Source organism: Schistosoma haematobium, chromosome 3 (assembly GCF_000699445.3).
Source record: "Schistosoma haematobium chromosome 3, whole genome shotgun sequence".
Taxonomy (NCBI): Eukaryota; Metazoa; Platyhelminthes; class Trematoda; order Strigeidida; family Schistosomatidae; genus Schistosoma; species Schistosoma haematobium.
Genome location: NC_067198.1, coordinates 2,614,016 through 2,636,118, shown reverse-complemented (window position 1 = coordinate 2,636,118; position 22,103 = coordinate 2,614,016). Strand labels below are relative to the sequence as shown.

At 37.2% G+C, this 22,103-nt stretch overlaps 1 protein-coding gene across 1 annotated transcript; it reads right to left on the bottom strand.

Moving 5' to 3' along the window:
* Positions 1-1,519: 1,519 nt before the first annotated feature.
* Positions 1,520-21,661, bottom strand: TTLL9_1 (putative tubulin polyglutamylase ttll9). The gene is made up of 13 exons (XM_051212764.1): positions 21,266-21,661; positions 20,813-20,973; positions 20,703-20,780; positions 19,362-19,473; positions 15,930-16,015; positions 15,848-15,881; positions 15,651-15,794; positions 15,458-15,595; positions 15,313-15,400; positions 8,453-8,574; positions 6,461-6,661; positions 2,748-3,062; positions 1,520-2,119 (listed from the first exon to the last, which is right to left on the bottom strand). The coding sequence occupies exons 2-12, from the start codon at positions 20,821-20,823 to the stop codon at positions 2,769-2,771; spliced, it is 1,308 nt and encodes a 435-aa protein (XP_051068678.1). The 5' UTR covers positions 20,824-20,973; positions 21,266-21,661; the 3' UTR covers positions 1,520-2,119; positions 2,748-2,768.
* Between the last annotated feature and the right edge of the window lie 442 nt (positions 21,662-22,103).

Sequence of the window (22,103 nt, the reverse complement as noted above, 5' to 3'; positions counted from 1 at the left end):
ACCTTAGTAGCTCATTCCACAAGAAAACTAACATGAAACGCTATCGCAAAACGAAATTTGATGAAAACAGTAAGCCACAGCAACAAGCTGTCCTCAAAAGCGTTTTCAACTCGCACCGACAGTCAAAGCTACGAATAAAATGGCGTCAGTATGTGCAACCTATCTTCGTGACCTTCACTATGAAAAGTGAGTGTCGTTACGTGTTAAAAGCTTACATGCTGTCTGTGGGTATAAAATAGACCAGTATCGTTCGGTCCCAACTGTTACTCAGATTCTCCATTCTATAAGAAGATTGGACACGCAGAAATTTTCGTTCCTAAAACTACTTAAGGCTTCGTGGTGAATATTGTTTTCGTCCATCCATTCCCTTGTTCAATCATTAACCAGTTTTTTCAATAGTATTGAGAGTAATGTGACTGATCTACAGCAAGCTGCTACTTTCCTATCTCTTGCTTTGAGGATTTCAGAGACAGTAGACTGTTTCTAATACGTTGCTGTGACTCTAGCGAGTGCCTGAACTGCTCGCATACTGATGAACTGATTGCTTTCGTGCATTGTTCCGGAATTTCAAAGAGGATTTTGTCATATCCTGATGATTTTCCTGAGCTCATGCACTTTAGTTTTGCAAGTGCTTACCTGGGAGTTGAATGGAAATTCCTTAGAACACCAACTCTCATCAGAGTTGGGGAGTCTTCCACTTTTGTGTGACTCTGGTTGAAGTGATTGGTGAGGTTGAGAGTTAAGATTTCAGCCATCTCTGCGTTGGTAAGATCTCCACCGTTAGGCACTTCGAGGGAGCCAACCCACCCGTTTTGTAGGTTTTTGTTTAGACAACAACCTATAGAGATGTTTTGGGTTGGCTTGTGCTTTAACTGCTCGCTTGGTTTGTATCTATTTTGAATTGCCTCGAACATTTATGTCACGTTCATTTCTCAATAACAGGTAGAGGCTGTGATCAGAATCAATAAGGCAGTTTTCCATTTATGCTAGGCTGTCCTTTTAACACATATCAAGAGTCGTGTGCCTCTCTTCAGTCAGGATTTTCACTTTTCGGGTGTTCGCTGCGCTTAAGATGCTTTGATAATGACAGAATCCCGAATAGTATCCCTTCCTGTCCCCCAGTGGCCGTCCAGTGTTAGTTTCCAACACTCGTAGCTATGGAGTGGTTGAACGTGCTTCCTCATGATCGTGTAGTCTTTCAGGTTGTGGCAAATGTAGGGAGTGTCCTCGCCTCTCCGGAGAACTTCGTTTGCGATCTTGTGGATTGTGACGTCGTTATATCACTAACACTGGTCAGCCCCGGGATGTGGACATCCTAGACTGGAAGTTGGTCATTTGATGTTGTAACGTGTGGATTGCAGGTTAGATGCGCAGAGTTTTATTGATCGATTCGGTGACAAGGAAAACACGCAAGAACGACCTAGTGTCCTGATTGGTCCCGCTTCCCTGTCTAACCCAGCCAGTTGAGTCCAGAACACAAGTCTCAGCCTCGGATATGAATCGTTATATTTCAAACATACTCTGTTTATATACCAACCAAACAGACCACATCGTACCATAAAAATAGAAAACAACATCTGTACAAAATTTAACGAGTGGCCAGTAGGGAATGTCCATTTAAAGTCCAAGGACATCATTAGACTTAACATGATAATGATTGGTATATTCCTCTGCATCCCTAACAGATGGCACACGATTTAGTCCAGAATGATTCTTGTCCATCCTCATCTCGTGCTATCACACCCATATGCAGGTAGACTGGATACTCGTTCTGACCTCGCCGGCTAAAAATAGCAGGCCGAGAGCCTTGGAATATCAAACATTATATTCAATCCCATTGTTATCGACAAAAAAATCATGAAGCAAATTCCTGAATATAAATAATTGCTTCCAAGTTTGAAACTAACTGAAAAAAAACCAAATAGGAGGTCAGCATCTTTGATATCTGTTGTCGCACCAAATTTTCGATCGATGTGTATAGAATTCAAACATCATATCATTCGAATTACCAGCCAATCATCCAATGAATGACTCGATTGCAGCATCAGACTATACACTGATATGGGATGCAATGTATGGTATAGAAGTTCCAGCTTCTGTCGGAAACGTACTCTAGTAGCTATGAAAACATCAGTGCCAGAAGGTAGGAGACCATAAATGCATATGGTATAATTGTGTAACTATGAATAAAACTCAACATACCGTACAACTAAACCATCATTTCATAAACATATCACAACTGTATTTACGTGAAATCCTGTTTTCAAGCTACTGTCTGTTCTTAAAGACTAAAATCTGTTCTGGATTGATCCACCAATCTAAAATATCATGCAACAAGTACAAAACTATCATTTATTCCACTACTTCGAAGACCGACGTTCGTTAGAGTATGAATGGGTTGGAAAAAACCAAAAAACTGGACAAATAAAATAGTGGCATTAATTCCTTAACATGGGAACCATAAACGTCTGGATAATATGAATGCGTTCTACCAAGTGACTTCACATTGAAGCTGATAGTTTAACTATCAATATATTACTGCTTCGCTTTGCCAGTGGAAACAAAAACATTTGTGAAGTAACATACTTCGTAAAATAAGCAGATTGCTATATAATGTAATAGAACTGTCCAGGAAATAAAATATCAAAGTTATCTTGTGAAATATATTTATTTTTGATATCAAAGAAATTTTTATACAGTGGAACACAATTTGATGGATGGTAAATATCTATATTATTTCTTATTACCTTTGTATCACTGTCCAGAAACTAACATTTCGAGTCCAACTTATATATAGCTGATTGACGTGAAGTACAGCCAAGAAATGAATTAAGTCTAGGTAGTCCATTAGGTCCAAACACATGTACTGATTCCGATGAATTTTCTGAATTAAACGGATTTATAGTGTTCAGTGCATTGATTAGCCAACCTTCTGTAGTATCAGAAGTAGGGTGAATAGGACCATCATCCCAGATCAGATCAAAATCGCCAACACGTTTCTCAAAACTTGTTAAACGACCCTCCAAATCCACGACGTCCAGCATATCATTCAAAAGATTAGTCTGGAAAGTAGATTTTATATTAAAAAACTGAAACATTCAAAATAACTGGGTTTTTTCTGTGAATAGGAAGAATTACAGGGTCAAATTTACGTGATACATAGAGTAAATTGTCACACAATTCCAATGAAAGAAAAACACTTGCAGTGGTAAGATTATTGATGATTACAAATAAACAGCGACTGAATTCAAATTGTTGCTGATACATGTGTGAGAAATCATGAGCGCGAATTCGATTGCAGAAGCTCCGAAATTGTGGGTCATGGGAAATCTAAGAACCTCGAGGAATTTTTAGAAGCATGACATTCAAATCAGTTGGTGATCAGTGACGATAACGACTACTACCATATGTGGAGGAGTTCAATCGATCATAGAATCAGAGATCAACGGAAGAAGATAGTCATTCAAGAGAAAACGTAGTAAACATAATTAACGATTATCAATTACAAACGAGGCAGTCAGACCGAAATGATATGAAGCTTGTGGATTAACATCACCAAAATCATTTACCTAAGCTTGAAATTTCTATCACTATTTTAAAAGGTATTATGCTTGCTCAGAAGAATGTTTACTAGATAGTTACAAAGGAAAGCATAAATAGACTAATCTGTTGAACTTGGACACATTCTTATGCAGATGTTTTACTAAACAAACTATGAATCTGTGTGCAAAACAGACATAATGAAGCAGTTAAAAAGATGGACAACACTTTATACTTCTACCCCTTGATAGACGTAAAAACAAATTTGTTGAAGCAAAACTGTCTCCACTAGTGTTTTGAAAGTAATTAAAATCTTGATTCTACCAGGTATGTACTGTAGTTGCGAATTATAAACAAAGATAAACATTGGCTATCCGTGGAACCCAGGACCCTAGTTACGCACTATTTGACACTCGTCAGTTGGACGTAACTGTAGCTCAGAGACGATATCTACTCCCGTGTTCGAACCGTGTACCGTTCGCTTCAAACACCGTCGCGTTATCCACTTAGCTACTGAGTCCTGATACCCACGTGCTTGTACAATGAGGTAAAGTTTAAAGTCTTTTGGTGTTGTTAACCTGAATCTTCCCACTGATGTCTAGAAAATCAACTGATCAGTATTTTAATGGCATATCCGCATACTGTGCTTATTGCCTCAACATTACCTTAATTCACAAGCATTATAAGCAAAGGTGGATAGTGACAAGTGGTGGGGAATTTAAGCTTCACCCCATCTCACAAACAAGTGGATATCAGGACTCAGTAGCTGAGTGGACGACGCGATAGCGTTCGAAGTGAACGGTACTGGGTTCGGATCCCAGAGTGAACATCAACTCTGAGATGTAGGTACATCCGGCTAACGAATCCCCAATGGGACGAAACGCGCGTCCTGGATTCCACTGTTAGCCATTATCCATTTTTGCTTAGAATGCTTGTAAATTGGGGCAATATTGGTGCAATCAGTACAGGATACATATATGCCAATAAGATACTGATCATTTGCAGTTATAAACAGCAATGGGAAGATTCAAGTGAATTTTATAACCTACTATATAATTATCATTCTCAATATGGTTCTGTTGATATTCTTGTTTAATTTTCCAATTTTTGAGAGGTCTATATTCAGTTTGTGAATATAAATAAAGTAAATTTAATATTCGTCCATGTTATTGTTTCATAATTTATTGTCAATAGCAAGTAAACTATGGGTTATAATTGTAATAAAATGTATGCAAAGGAGAAGGAAATCCCATAAAGCTGATCGATTCCATGAACCATCTCTTTACTTAATGTTTCATTCAATTTAGAATATTGATGCACATTCTATAACTTTAGACCATTCACTATATAAGGATTTTGTTATGTAAAACTACCATTGAGTCAATTGAAATGTGATAATCCATAGGATCGATATTTTGCTTATTATTGATATCCTGTTTGTTGACTGCAGCTCAGTGTTTTATTGAATTACAACGACGGACGGCTAAATATTAGCAGTCAGTCAGTAACAACGTAGAACTTTGTACATACGTACATCAGTTCGAGTTGCCATAACACATTAGCACAGAGATGCAGTGGTCGATTCAAATCCCGTAGTAGTAGAGGTAGTAAAAGTACAAGCAGTTACCCGAAACATTAGGGTCTGAAAATGTTATTCAAGGAGTATTGTCCAGTAAAATAAATTTGGAAAGAGAAAAAAAGAAAGGGACATGAAAAATTCAGAAGATTAGAATTTGGGAGAACATAAAGAGTGGATGCACCTGCGCACACCATTGTAAACGATGTTGAGCCATGTCATTCGGGGTCTCTAACTATCGGTTGCTAGCATATCGCGGTCCCTAACCAAGTAGTCTACACCTACCAATATGACTCAGTCCACTTGTCAGTGACTACATGGACTTGTGCCCTACCTTTCTCCCAATCTACTCCTATACAACAAAGCATAACACGTCGAGGCTGTCGGTGGTTGGGCATACGTAACACATGTCCCAGCCATCTCAACTGATGAAGTTTCACTACTTGATCAAGTGATTTGCCATGCGTACCTATTACCCGTTTCCTAACAACTGCATTACTTACTCGATGGTCCCACGATAAACGAGCAATGTTTTGAAGACACCTATGATCGAATACTAGTAGCCTATGAATATCCTCTACTCTTACCGGCCATGTTTCACTGCCATAAAGTAGGACGGAACGAACTGCTGCACAGTAAACACGTCCTTTGGTTGATAGACGGATATCTCATCTACGCCATAAATATTAGCAGGGAATGATCTACGAATCTCAAGGCTCAGCTGGATAATCTTTGTGCTAAAAATTGGATTAAGTAATTTATGTTAACAAACTAGTTAATCAAGCTACAACAACAATTGTAGAATATTAGAATCTGAGATCTTATGTGCAACTTTTTCTACTATATTACCGAAAACATTAAGCATATCTTAGTAAATTACACTTGTTCGTTAAATTGAGTTATTTCTAAAATTTCTAGTTTCTACTATAATTCATTCAAACCAAAACCTGGCATCAGTCCTTGAAGTCACTAACTTCTGGTCTGAGCCATACTGATAGATGCAGACTACTTGGTTGAGCTCGGTGTGACTATCGTAACCAATAGTTGGAGACTCTTAGTAACATGACTCAGAATCGATCACAATGGCGTCGGTGTATGCACTCTCTGTCTTCCGTTAAACCGAGAGATTAAAATCGCTTCATATCTTTCTATGAATTAATTCTTTCTTTCTGTACTATATCCTTATTGCAATCTTTTTTATATATATTACTACCATTGAAGTAATGGGTGCTATGAATTTAATGATAACATTATTGTGCTAATGAGGTGTACCAACGTGGACCGATACATATATGTGCTTCATTTTACATTGCAGCTGACTGACTATAATTCAAATTCACTTACTTTTAATGTATAATCTTCTTTAGATGAAGCTGTCAATGATGGACATGCATTAATTTCTAATAACCATGGTCGTAAATTATCATCAAGTAATATATCATAACCATATAATTCAAAGCAACGTTTATCATTGATAATAATCTTTTGAACACTTAATAAACTTCCAATAAATATTATATCCACTTGATGAAACAACTCGGCAACCTATAAAAATACACAAATATATATATATATATATAATAACAGAGCCACAGCAAGAACGACTGATTTAAAAGTGAGACGAGTCTGGTGTATGCTACTGATGTCGACAGATATAAGTAGTATATATCATTTAATCGAAAGCAGAAGATTAAAAAGATCAAAGAAAAGCGAATGACAACAGAGAATGGTTGGTATGGAAAAGAAGAATCAGTCAAGTCTAAGACAACTGATTGACATTTTACAAATGAAGTATTTACTGTATGATGCTCAGATTTTACTAAGATGTTCTGTAATTTTATATTCAAATACATTCAATTGTCTTCAATTATGTTCTTGTTCACTACAATACCAGAGATCAATTTTAATCATAATCATATGTGGTATTATGGATGCGCATTGCTGATGAGTCCTACGAAATGATCATTCAATACTTCTAGATTTTCATTGCTGATCTTCTCACTGATCAGTTCATGATCTCAAATGAAAAGAACATTGATTGATCAATATAACAGTATGTTAATATTTTGTTATTCATTGAGTTGAATGGTTTATTTTAATTCATTAAAAAACAATAGTTACTATTTCTAATTCACAGTCCTCAAATGTTCTAGTACGGTCAAGAGTGAAGAGAAACAGCTCTTCCTTTCAAAAGACTCTCACATTGCCACGTACGTACAACCACCGTCAGGGAAGTTCTGAAAATATGATAGTTTTAATGTTTTTAGTAGTGTCATTCTAAGAAAAGAAAATCTCTAACTTCAAAACCAGCTTAGATCAATACAATGGGTGTCTGTATTCGATCTCTGTTAAGTCCATGTATGGACGCTGTCAAATAGTTCCTTACTTACTAACACCTGTTTTCTCCTACAGTGGTTTGTTGCTGATAGTGTCTGGCTAACGGATCCGAAATATTTTGCGTAGACAACTGTGAATAAACACTTGTATCTTCTGGATGATGACTATAGTGGTTCTCCAAGATTCCGACCCAAACAGTAGAGCTGTATTGACAACATTTAACGGATTATCACAAAAGTAGTACCTTAATAAGTTAAAACAACAGTCTAGTGTTCCCTGATTGTAGTGATACATCATTTGGTATCAGTCGGTAGCGAATACCACCGCAAAGTTAAACGAATCTCCACACATCCTTCGACCAATTCGGATAAAAAAGGCTATTAATGATGTAGCATGAATGAAACAACAAAAAGACTCGAACAAATCTGGGAACTCAAGTGAAAAATGTCAAAATTATTTGCGTTAAGTCGTGCATCTTAACCATTGAAATTATAAAAAAACTAGGACGGAAAATATCAATCAAAATTTAAAAACATTCCATAGAACTATGAAACAGCTATTTAATTGTTGAATTTATGAGTCATTTAAAGCTTGACTACCATGGAAAACCTGGAAGCACTGAACGGCTGTTTCGTCCTTGTATGGAACTTCTCAGCAGCGCGCATCCACAATCTTGCCTAGCGAGATTTGAACCTAGAACCTATCGGTCTCTTGACCACTGGGCCGGCATCCGACGGTTTTAATGTCTATCTTCAACCAATCCACAGATCGTGGAGGCGCACTACTGAGGAGTCCAATACTGGGAATAAACGACCGTTCAATGCTTCCAGGTTTTCCATGATGGTCCAGCTTCAATTGACTCATGAACACAACCAGTGAAATTACTGCAACATTCACAAAACCCCTCTCTGATTATGATGCAGTTTCCGAAACTACATTTTACTATCGTTTGCATCAGAACCAAATCACTGAAATATAATCTATCTTAACTACACTTACTTTTTTATAGCCGTATATAGATAAAAGATGTCGACGTAAACAACCTATAGACCATTTACAACCTTTTTCAGCATCATAATCAGGTGCAGTCTTTTGTACAGCAATATTTGTCAAATGTATATCTATAATAAAGTATATAATGTTAAGTTTATACAAGAAAACATGAATTCCACCATGAAAAGTTTTAATCTTCAGTGGTACATTCAAATAATTCATTTTAAAACTGTTGATTATGTAAAATCTCTTAACAATACAAGTGGCATAATTAGAGTACCATAGAACACATAGATACCCTTATAAATGTTACTCCATTAAAGATATTAAAAGAACCAACAAAGCTATTGGTTGTGTTTCTTCTAGCCAAACAAATTGGTGAAGCCTAGTAGACCCTTCTGAAAAGATACAGGCCATATCAAGGCACAGCAGAACTACCGGGACTAGAATATCTACTTTTGCAATCGGTTGAATTTTTCCCCGCAGGTAGCAAACCTTTACATTCCATGCACAACTTTTGTGAATTTTTTGTCATTTATCGATCCAGGAGTAATTGTGATGTGATTCTTTGTGGGTATAGGTCGAGTGGGTGATTAGCTCGGTCTATATCACCCGTATTATTGCTCAAGTTAGTTCATGGGACTGAGTCCCACTATCCAGGAGGCACGACGAGGATGTGTTAGTCGGGTTTTGCTTTTCAAGGCTATTAGACAAATCAAAAATAACAAAGCAGCAACAAACAACATATCAGTTGAAGGACTGAATACAAATATAGAGGCATCTGCAAAGATATTCACGTTCAATTAAAAAATTTAGAAGGAAGAATCAGTACCAGTAGAATGGAGATAGGGATAACCCATCAAGAAACCAACAAAAAATGAGATCTGGGCAAATGTGAGAACTACAGTGACACCACTCTTCTATCGATACCAGGAAACGTTTTAAGCAGTGTTGCCGAACTGGATGAAAGATTCAGTAGACGGATCGGATTCCGTAAGGATCGATCGTACGCAGACCCAATCGCGACATTATGGATCATTGTTGAACAGTCAAGTGAATGAAATTTCTCACTATTCATCAAATTCCTTGATTATGAGAAAGCGTTTGATAGCGTGGATAGGAGAACCTAATGGAACCTTCTTCGACACTGGTGTACATGAACAGATCGTCAGCATCATACAGAATTCATATGATGGGCTACACTGCAAAGTCGTGTATGGAGGACAGCTGGCAAATGCATTGCAAGAACCGGAGTTGGACAATACTACTTAATCTTCCCCTTTCTCTATCTTCTGGGGGTTGACTGGATTATCAAGACCTCCACATTGCAGGGACAGTAAGGAATGCAATTGGAATCTTGCATGCAACTAGACGATTTGGACTTTTCAGATCACATAGCTCTTCAACCCGTACAAATCAACAAACGCAAGTGAAAACAGTCATTGTAGCAGCAGCCTCGACATCAATAGGCTTCAACATACACAAGAGAAAAAGCAAGATCCTCAAATACAACACAGGGAACACTGACCTGATCACATTCGGTAGGGAAACTCTGGAACAAGTGGAACCTATCGCGTACCTGGACAGCATCATCAATGAACACTGAGGATCTGATGGAAACGTAAATTTAAAGACTTGCAAAGCGAGGTCCTCATTTTAAAGGTTGAAACTCAAAATATTTATCGACCAGTATCAAAGTACGAATCTCCAAGACAAGCGTCAAGATAGTTCTATTGTACGGGGTTGAAGTTTCGAGAAATACCACAACTATAATCAAAAAGGTAAAAGTATTTATGAACAGTTGTCTGCGAAAGATATTCAATGTACTTTGACAGGATACCATCAGCAACATGCTACTGTGAAAGTGAACAAACCAACTTCCAACTAAAGAGAAAATTAGGAGAAGTTGATGGAAATGGATAGGAAATACATTGAGGAAATCATTAAACTGTATCACGAGGAAAGCCCTAGTTTAGAATCCTTTAGAGAAACGAAAAAGAGGAGGACCAAAGAACACACCGAACCGTGAATCGGAAGCAGATATCAAATGAATGAATAGCAACTGGAAAGGACAGTTCATGGTGCGATGAAACCCAAGCAAGTGGCCCGGCAAAGCCCCTAGATGAAGAATACTCGAATTCCCTACGAAGTTGGTACAAAAGTGTATGCACGAGATTATAGACACGGGTGCGATAGATGGGTAGAGGGTGAAATCACAAAAAAAACATGGGGTCGTCATGTATGATGTCAAAGTGAACCGAGAAATCTGGACCAGGCACCACAATCAAGTCAGGCCAAGGGAAGCGAAGGAGAAAGAAGCAATTACAGAACGCGTCCCACTCGACTTGCTGTTGGACACGTTTCAACTTCCGCCAATACCTCCAACAGAGACGACTAAGTCATCTACTCAAGAAGAACATCCCTATGGTTCTATGTGGTTGCCTCGGAGGTCGGATCGCAAAAGAAGACACCCAAAGAAACTTCAAGCAAACCCTCGGTTACGTCGGTATTAACTTTTCCAAAGTGAGGTGTTGGGATATTCAGAAAAATATCCCCAAAACAATTATCCGGTTAAGTCAAATGCTACCCTTGAACGTTAAATGGTGTCATTTTCCTATTGGTCGTTTCCTTACTGATCAATATTTATTTCACGTGTCATTTTTCTACTGGTCAATACTTATTTCACGTGTCAAATGTTATTTTCTGTTTTATGGTGCGGTGTGGTCTGCTTGATTGGTATATAAACAGAGTATGCTTGAAATATAACGATTCATATCTCAGAGGCTGAGACTTGCGTTCTGGACTCAACTAGCTGGGCTAGACAGGGAAGCAGGACCAATCAGAACTCTAGGCCGTTCTTACGTGTTTACGCGTCTTTGGTCCGACCGATAATACCCAAGAAAGGTAACAGGCATAAGTAAGTAAGATAAGTAAATGAGTAGATATCAATTAGAGGTAAGCCCTTCGGCTTTAAACTTAGATAAATAACATTTCTTATTATCACTCAACACTTTTATGTATGAAATAAGTGTTATTCCTGATCTCTAACAATGAACCGATCAATTCAGTCAATCAACTACAACGTAGAACCAGGCACATATATGCATCGGTCCAAGTTGCCATACCGCATTAACACAGCAAGATGAACACCGGATTCATAGAAGTAGTTAATTCAATGATGGTAATATATAAAAGAAAGATTTTACATGTAAGGACATAGTACAGGAAGAAAGAATTAGTTAGTAGAAAAAAAGATATTAAGTGATTTCAATCTCACGGTTTAAGGGAAGACAGAGAGTGTATACACCGACGCGATTGTGATCGATTGTGAGTCATATCACCAAGAGTCTCCAACTATTGGTTACGATAGTCACACGAAGCTCAATCAAGTAGTTTGCATCTATCAACATGGCTCAGACTAGAAGTTAGTGACTTCAAGGAGCGATGCCACGTTTGAATCAATCAATTACATCTTTGTAAAGCACCAACCACTTACACTCAAGCTGATCTTGAACGGATCAATCTTTTTCTGACTATCAGTCACGGAACTGTACCTTTTTTTGTTGTATCCACGCTGATATTTGGTAAATATATTCACTTCATGATCCTTTTTCGTAATTGACTTTCATTTCATGTTTTGTACTAATTTTATGTTTATTTGTTTATTTGAATACATAGATATTGGTACAAGGAAGCACCAAATATATATGCGCCACACAGAACAATAAGGATGGGAAGAGAAAAAAGGAAGGTAAGGAGCGTAAAAGAAAAAAAAGAAGAACAATAACGACCAGAGTAGTGTAAGGTAGTGTACTAATAATAATGACAATAATAATAATGGGGGAAACGGAAAGGTACAATCAGAAGAGATATCTCAGTTAAGGAAGATACAACCACTTTTTACGAAGAAAGTGAAAGAAGGTTACAGTAGGATCACCACTGGCTTCCATTCTAAGCCATATCTGATAACGTCTCTAGCCACTGTGTCTTTCTCCAGGCAACAGATCCACACCGCCATTACTTTCATCCATCAGAGCTGTTTCCAGAATGTCATCGATGGCAAAGTTGAAGAGAACTGGTGAGACTGGACAACCCTGCCTAACCTCACTGCTCGAGTGGAACAATGGAGGAAGGTGGTCGTATGCCCTCACTCAACCCAAAGTGTTTGTATATAGGGCCTTTAGGATGTCAATAAACTTCCCAAACATACCTTTCTTCAATAGACAGTCTCAGAGAACAGTTCTGTCCAACGAATCGAAGGCAACCCTAATGTCAAGAAACACTACGATTGATGGCCTTTGTTAAGTATGACGGCGTTCTAACATTTGGCGGAGGGTGAAGATGTGATCAATACGTTCTCGACCAGAACGAAGACCAGCCTGCTCCTCGCGAGTCAATCTATCTCGGGTTTTGAACAACCTACGAAGTATGACAGAAACCAACAGTTTGGACGCAATCAGAAGTAGACTGATCCCCCGATAGTTGTTACAGGAACGACTCATTCCATGACATCGGTACACTCTCTAGTTCCCAGACTTTTGTAAACAACATTGGCGCGAACCAGGGCATGATCATAGTCCATATTGGTACTCCAAAATAAGCGGCAGTCTTGTACACAACCACGCCAGCGGTAGCTGATCGCGATGTGATAAATCTGAGTCTAGGTTTGAGATGCAGAGGGAGGACGCCAGGTGGCACATCAGCGACGACTGTGCCGAAAGTAAGTGCTAGCCAGAAACAGGTCGTGGTCTGTGCACAGTTGCAGTAGACGGTCCCCGTTATCTGTCCTGCGACCAACAAGTCCCCATCGGCCACCTAAACGACTCTCTTCTGTGCCTAGATGCTCGACCTGAGCATTCAAGTCTCCGGCTAGTACTACAATATCTGTCGAACGCACTTTCTGGAGAAGAACAGATAACTGGTGGTAAAACTCATCCTTGATTGCATCCGGGCTGCAATCTGTCGGAGCATAGGCGATGATGAAAAGACATCTTTCTCACTCTGATTTCTTCTCACTTAAATGGGACTTTCTAATTTAACAGCACATAACCGACTGTTAATGAGGATCCAATCGATTAGTGCTGCTTCAGCTCTAGCGCTCATTGCGACATCAACGCCAGCAAGACCAGACAAAGATGCCACAGGGTCCCCAGATAAGCGCACGTAAAACAAGCTTATCGAAGTGACAGATGGAGAGCGAATTTGTAGTAATTCACCAGAGTCTTGAAAACGGGTATCAGATAGACAACAAACGTCGATATTAAGACTTTTCAAACACATAGCCAGCCCTGTCTGTTGTCCCACCTGCATAAGTGTGCGAACGTTGAAGGCAGCCTGTTTGAATGGCGCACGTGGTTTCAGATAAACTGCTTCAGTATTTGTATTTGTTGGTAGCATACAATTTTCAACGAGGCAGTGACTCAAGAATGTTTAGACAGAGCCGAATTTCCACTACAGGCGAGTTGCTGTATAAGTCGAAAAATAAGTATAGACAGAGTGGTAATAAAAAAGGGTGAATAATGACGTAGTAAATAATAATAATAATAATAATAATAATAATAATAATAATAATAATAATAATGTGAATTGTTTGACTGTTAATGGAAGCGTGGATAGAATTTTTAGTAAATATCGTCCTTTTCATTTTACTTGTGTGTGGGCTGTGATACTGCTTGGGTGCCCAAATCGAAGTAGCTGATTTTCATAGGGGGCCATACCCCAAGCCTTTGACTCAAAGGTCTGACCCACAAGGCAGTGGAGAGAGCATTTCGAGGTGAAGGGCGGGCCTTCCCCACTCTTGGCCATACCAGGGCATTTGGGGGCACTGACGGTGGGAAATTTCCCATTAATTGTATGTGTTTGTTTTGTAGGCTGTAAATATATAACTTATCTATTTTGATTATAGTGAGGCTAGGACTCTACACGCAACAGTCTATGGAATTGTTTAGAAGATTCCCAGGCATAAAAATTAGATTTCGCAATAGATTTCCTAATACGATGTTAATAAGGGTAAGAGACTGTTGGTGAACACTTTATGATCATGGTTTCAGTTTCTAATCAACCAAATACAGCTTTTCTTAAACAACCCAACACATCTAAACATCATATCCTTCCCCTATACTGTCTATATATGACGAAAACAATTGGGAATAAATACTATAATAGTTAAAATCATGAGTCAATTGAAGCTAGACAATCATAGAAAACTTGAAAGCACTGGACGGCCGTTTCGTCCTAGTATGGGACTCCTCAGCAGTGAGCACCCACGATCCCCCCCGCGTGATTCAAACCTAGGACCTATCAGTCTCGCGCGCGAGGGCTTAACCATTAGACCACTGAGCCGGCCGTCATTTAACGGTGTTGATGTCTAACTTCATCCAATCTACGAAATTGCACCACCGTGCACCATTGTCTTTAGTGGGTTGATATCTCACAACAGACCTGATTGAACTCCACTGATCAAGGCTTCTCTCTAAATCTTCAGGAAATGCCTCTTGAAGTCAGTCACTAGTTAGTAGATGATTATTATCAGAAGGGGTTTTGTGGAGATTTTATGAACTTCAATAGTTGAAATCATGAGTCAATTGAGGCTAGACCACCAGCTCAGTGGTCTAATAGTTAGGCGCTTGAGCGCGAGACTGTTAGGTCCTCGGTTCGAATCTCGCGGGGGGCGAGATCGTGGATACGCACTGCTGAGGAGTCTCATACTAAGACGAAACGGCCGTCCAGTGCTCCCAAGTTTTTCATGGTTGTCTAGCTTCAATTGACTGATGATATCAACTATTGAAATTTCTAAAAATCTCCACAAATCCTCTTCTGAAAATACTAGAATAGTTACATAATATAGAATCAATTCAAAAGGATACATTGATCATCAATAGAATCTAATGAAAATCTTGTATTGGAAAAACGAGCAAATCCATCTCTATAAACCCAAACCTTCAATGGATTGAACTATTAGAGAAAAAAAGACAACATCCAATTCCATAATGATACATGAAAATCACTTACCGATGTAACAAGAACATATACACGTAAATCAAATTTACGTCCACATAACAAATATGGATTAGTGATATATCTTGATACAACATAAGTTTCAGGTAGTTCACGATTTTGTATATCACCAACAGTTTGTTGTTCAAATTTCTATGGAACATGATTTTTACAATAAAAAAACAACAACAACAACAAAACAAAGTACCATTCCAGTACGTTTCCATGCTTCAATATCTTTTAATTTACGAAATAGAAATATTCCTTTGCCTTGTGATTTAGCAATCGGTTTCATAATCCATATAGAACCGGGATATTTACGAAATTCTTCAATAAACATATGATATTCCATCTTTAAATATAAAAAAAAAATTATTGACTAGAGTTATGTTGATAGAATCTTACTGGAAGTTCAAATGTTGTTGGGAAAAAATCCAATCTATAAAGGAACAAATGTGTATTGATCTATAATAATTGAATCTATTACATTTGACTTTCTTGTTTATTATATTCCTTTTCCCATTTACGTTTTAAACGTTTCAAATTTTTAACCATTAAATTTTTACGTGTAAGCTAATAATATAAAAAAAGAAATGAAATGAAATGAAAGTTTTCTTTATAGTATTCATATGATATCAAAGAGTTAAAAAAAAAAACACTGAAAGTAATCTGTGTACTTATCACTATGCGAAATTATTAACATTTAGTAACTAAGCTATCTCCCAAGAACTAATCTATACAATAAATGATCAAAAAGGGGTTTTGTGGAGATTTTTAGAAATTTCACTGATTGAAATCATGAGTCCATTGAGGCTAGACTACCATGAAAAACCTGGACGCATTGAACGGCTGTTTCGTCCTAGTATGTGACTCCTCAGCGGTGCATAATATCGTGGATTGGTTGAGGTCAGATATTAATACCGTTAATTGCCGGCTCGGTGATACTGAGAGGAATCATTCACTGATAGGTACCGTTTCAATGAAGCTGTCTTTCATGACATAGAGTAATTTACAACTGACCACGTCGCCGCTATTCTCATCCCGCCCTAGCATCGGAAAATAATGCTCAGTGTAGAGTTCACTGAAGTGACATTCATAAAACATGGCCAAACCATCGGCGTCGGTTTTTCAAGATTGTAACACCAACTGTATAATCGTCATTGCACTGGAACACATATAACTGAACACTAGCATTGCTCCACGGTGGCGCAACTTCATGGATTGGTTGAAGTTAGACATTAACAACGGTGGATGACGGCCGGCTCAGTGGTCTGGTTGGTTAAGCACCTGGCGCGAGACTGATAGGTGCTGGGTTCGAATCACGCGGGGCGCGGGATTGTAGATGCGCACTGCTGAGGAGTCCCATACTAGGACGAAACGGCCGTCCAGTGCTTCCACGTTTTCCATAGTGGTCTAGCTTCAATTGACTCATGACTTCAATCAGTGAAATAAATGATCATGTTATTTATGAAAAGATTACGTTCCTATAAAATCAGAGATATTTACGTGAACTAATCACTAGATAAAATCTACTTGCGCTTTAGTTCTTATGTTTCTACTTTAACAAAATACATTTTACCAAATAAATTAATGTTAAGGTTGGATAGTGGCTAGCAGTGGAATCCAGGATGCACGACAATTTGTCTTATTTGTGATTTGTCAACTGGATGTTTCTAAATCTCAGAGTTGATGTTCACTTTGAGACTTGGACCCAGTGCCGTTCACTTCAAATGACATCGTGTTATCCACTCAACTACTGAGTCGTGATAGCCATTTGCTTATGCAATGTGGTGAGATGCAAATACATCCAGCTGATGAGTCCCGAATAAGACAAAACGCGCGTCCTGAATTTCACTGCTAATCACTATCCATCCTTCCTTATAATGCTTGTAAATTAAGGCAATATCGAGGCAATATGCACTGGATGCACATATGCCAATAAGAGACTGATCAATTGCAGTCCTAAACATCAATGGGTAGATTCAAGTAAAACAATACCAAGTGAATAAGTTATGTTGGTTGTATGATATTTCATTATGCTGTAACTGCTTTTAAATGAACGAGGACAAATATTCCACTATATCAATGTAATACAGGAAATAGAGCATTAATCGATCTTAAACAGAAGTATTTTTTTTTAGAAAATCGTTATTTTTATTACAAGGATTCGTCAAGATTGTTAACTTTTACGATTAACATCATGGATTGAACTTACTTAGACAACCATTGAAAACTAAAAAGCACTGACGTATCAGTCACTCGCTAATGGTATGGAAAGATTGTTGCTCAATATGAACAACTGGCTGATGTTTAGATATGTAAACTATTGGATTCTTGCTAAGTGGTTTAGAGGTTGAGCACTGGCTATGAGACCTGAAACTCTCAAGTTTGGTCCCCAGTTGGGTCGTGAATGTGCTCTGCTAAGCAGTTCTGTACTAGAAAGGAACATTTGCTTAATACTTCCCGGTTTTTAATAGTTATCTAACTACATTATAAAACCTATATATATACCCATATTATTATACAGCTGAACAAATTTCTGCCGGTCTTCTCACTTGTATCTTTCTGAATACATAAGAATTAAAGGCTATTTTACGGTCTATTTAAGCATTTGTTTTACTCAAACAAATGTATGCTTTTATTTAAGGGTAAATAATTATCAAAACTTTGAAATCATTTACTATTCAGTTAATTCTTATAATACACAGATATCATATCGTATGTTCATGCTAATAAACTTTGAGTCATTATGTAAAACAACAATAAGACACGTAAACATATCTTAATTGAGATGAAAAATCGAGGCTATAGGCATCCTTATGTCAAAGAATAATCACTAACCATCAATGTCTACTAAATTAAAGCTAATTTTAAAATAACGAGGAACCATAATCTGCAAATTTTGTGTCCGAGAGTTTGTGGGAAAATGATGTGATGAATTTGCAAAATAAGGCTTTGTACATCTGTAAATGCCAGCACTGTATATGAAGCAAGATAACCATACCACAAATAAATAAGTTATTTTCAGTCTACTAATTATTTTGTACCTATCTTTGTGATTAATTCTGCACTCAATAATTAACTGGCTAACGCGTTGGTGTTTGAAGCGGAAGGTACTTGGTTCCCGTTTTGACCTGAACACTAACACTGAGATGAAGGTACGTCCAAGCGGTGAATCTCAACTAGAACAGATCACATGTTCTGGATTTTGCTGCTAGCCACTGTACAACTCTGATTGGAAACGTCTGTGCTTTATGGTTACATTGAAGCAATCTGTTCAGGATGCATACATACCAAAAAGACAAATCAATCGCAATCTTTTACATCAACAACAGGAAGAATAAAACACTTACAAATGAATTACCACCTGACAATAAACAACAGATATGAGTACAATCAAACACACGACGATTAAATTTTGAATTACAGTAAGATATTAATGGAAATACAATGAACCTTATATCGCCGACTTCATCTGTTCCTAGAAATATAGTTTATGAGTATTCATGGTTGACAAAGACTAGCTACATACTACATTAATTCTGTTAACTGAAACAACCTTATGGATTGTGTTTTGCTTAGTCAAAAGTAGATATGAACCGGGAAAACTGTAAATAATTGATTAGGAGTAATTTAAGAGCAAACCGTACAGTAATGATTGATATGGATCAAACGGAAGCTTATAATAAATAGGACATAAAAGTACAGTGGTCTAATTACTCAGTAATAATGTGATAAAAGTACAAAAAACATTAGTGAAAAAAATATTTTAAAAGTTCTAAATTCTTCAATACTCGTTCCGTGAATCATCTGGAATGAACAAACATTGTTCAATATCATGTTTGAAATCGCCAAGCCCTTATTGAAATATTACTACACGTACACGAAGCCAAACTGCATATACTTTACTACAACATACCTCAAAGTGATTCCGAAAATGACAAATCTTCGTTATATTGCCCATTAATCCGTGATCAAATAACTCTTTCATTGTCATGGGATCACACCAAAAGAAATCACATTCTTCTTCCCTGTAAAAAGTAAAAAAATAATGAATACAATAGCCATTTAGAATAAATTTCTATTTGTGATGTACAAAAATACTCACTTATATTCCCTCAAAAATATTTCCTGAGTGAAATCAAAACTTTGTTTTATCGTAGGTGGAAAAAGGTAAAGTCACTGGGCTAATATTACTGTAATATATGTTTACCATTAACATGTACTTATTTATTTATGACTCAATCATAAAATTATGTAGCTCACGTGTAAAGTGTAATCAGTCAAACAATATGAGAAGCGTTAACTAAGTCCGGTAATCAGGTTTTAATTTCCCAATTTATAAATGAACTACAAAAATCATATAGAACAGTCATTTACGTTTGAATAGGTTCATTTAAGCTTGGTTTGTGTTAAAAACTTTGTAAAGAAGTGCACAGATTGACGTCGTCAAATTATCCATTCCTGTCCTTTGATAATCATTGAATATTTGAATCTAAACAAGAAATCCAGATTCATAATCAGTTATCATAGAGGCTTATTAATCCAGGTGATCGGTTACACAACTTATATAATATTTTCACTTGTATAATACCAGAGAATTCACTAATTATTACAGTTTAATAGTCGCTTATCAGCAAGGAATACAAGATACAAGGTGATCTAATAGTAGCTTAAAGGGTAGACTAAAGGATGATCGATTTTCTCATTGTATCTAGGACTGATTATCTAAGAAGACACTCTCAGATAGTGTGAAAATCGAGATAAAATAGTCTACATCTAGAGTCTTATTTTTCTCATTAAAGAGTGAAATTGTCTTCTACGAAACGTAATACCACCATCTTTTGTCAGTATATTCAAAACGAGGGTAAATCTTCGCAGCACTGCAAATGGCAAAGATTAATACAATTCGCTTAGAGATGACTTGATCTCATATTCTTACCAATGAAGACCGAAATATAAAAAGTATTATACTGACGAAACCGTTCAGTAAAGCCGAGAAGCAAGGTAGTGATTCATGAGAACATTGTATATATAAAGAATACATCGACTAGTTCGGTGAATGTTCAGTATTTCAAGTCAATACAGTATGCTGTAATGGACTAAACCACCAAATAGTATGTAATCGGATAGTTTTTTTCCTTTAAGAGCGTTTGTCGAAGGTAAAAGAAATGATTCATAAGATTCAAGCTCATGCATTCGACAATTTACATTGGTAAGGTGGATATTTTTTATTCATACTTAGTAATTATTGGGTTACCTGCAAACCTCAATCCACCCACGGTTTCTTAGGACATCAAGAATCGTATTGTTCATAGTGCACTTAAACCGAATAGAACTGAAAAAGAATTATTGTATGATAAAACTTACGGAACACTCATTTTTATAAATGAAGGAGTTAGGAATTATAAATTGACGTTTCGATTGCTGTTATACTACTAACAGGCTTTAGATCGTTTATAGGCTGATATTTGTTCTGAAGATATTTTGTTGGTTAAAGATCGTAACATAAACCAAGCAAACTAGAGGATCTAGAAGAGAAAAGAACAATAAGAAACGCAAGTAGGTAACTGAGTGAGCACGCATACAACCTCTAAATAGCCTCTAATTACGAAATCTCTGCAAATGGAGAGGGTCATAGAACACTATTCAAGAAAGCAACCTGATAATCCAGATCGCACACTGGATCTACCTCTAAAGAGATTGATCTAATGAGTTATATATATATATATATATATATATATATATATAACTTGATCGAATTCGATCAAATAATAATATTTGAACGGATGCCTGTAATTCCTTTTAAGGGTGATCGTTAACCTTATGAGACGATTTTCTTTAATTTTTTACTAGTGACAGTCAGTTGTATTGATTCACAAAGTCAATAAATTTCAAGTTGTAAATTAGACTATTTCAATGAGCTGAGCGTCTTATCCTACCAACACATAAGATATTGGAATAATTAAACAAAATCTAAACAAACCCAGTGCTTAGTATATCTAATATCTTTTTCACCAGTTTGTATAAGCTATTTGGTTTCTTTGCGTTGGTTTTTTGTTGTTTTGGTACGATTCCAAGTATTACGTAAATTCCGGTGAGTGGCAGTCTAGCCACTCAGTTGCACTAATTCTAGTCGTTTTGGTATTTACTTGTAGATTTGTATATCATTTTGCTTGTATGAGTGCGTTTGTCTTAAAACAGTCCGGCTTCCATCCTCCAGCAGCTATCACAATAATAGGCGGAGGTTTGTTTGGTTGCAATGAGAAAATAATGGTGATAATTCGAGTTATGAGAGAAGATAATTATTTCCAGAATAACAAACAGGCTAAGTAATTGGTCAGTGATAAGACGGAACTGAAGGAATTAAATTGAAGTCGACGGTAATAAATAGAGATAACGGAAGTAGTTACTGATATGCGTTAATGATAAACGTGGGAATTAATGAGATGACTGTCAGATGATAATCCACTGATGACTACGTGTTTATCAAGTCTCTTTTTAGAGCTATCCACTGATAAAGGCCGTGATCACTTCGTCTGAGAAAGCATTCCAGGTGGGGTCAACTCTTGATGAGAAAAAGTGAGAGCACGCTGGGCTGTACGCATCTGTTGCGCACGCTTTCGAGAAGCGTTCTGTTAATGACCTGCTAAAATGCCGT

What these genes read in the sequence shown, in the direction of transcription:
- TTLL9_1 (XM_051212764.1), bottom strand. An exon ending in TATATGTTCTTGTTACATCG is followed by an intron (nt 15,401 to 15,457) that starts GTAAGTGATTTT and finishes TTTCTCTAATAG; the next exon opens with TTCAATCCATTGAAGGTTTG. An exon ending in AAGAAGATTATACATTAAAA is followed by an intron (nt 3,063 to 6,460) that starts GTAAGTGAATTT and finishes TCTACTTTCCAG; the next exon opens with ACTAATCTTTTGAATGATAT.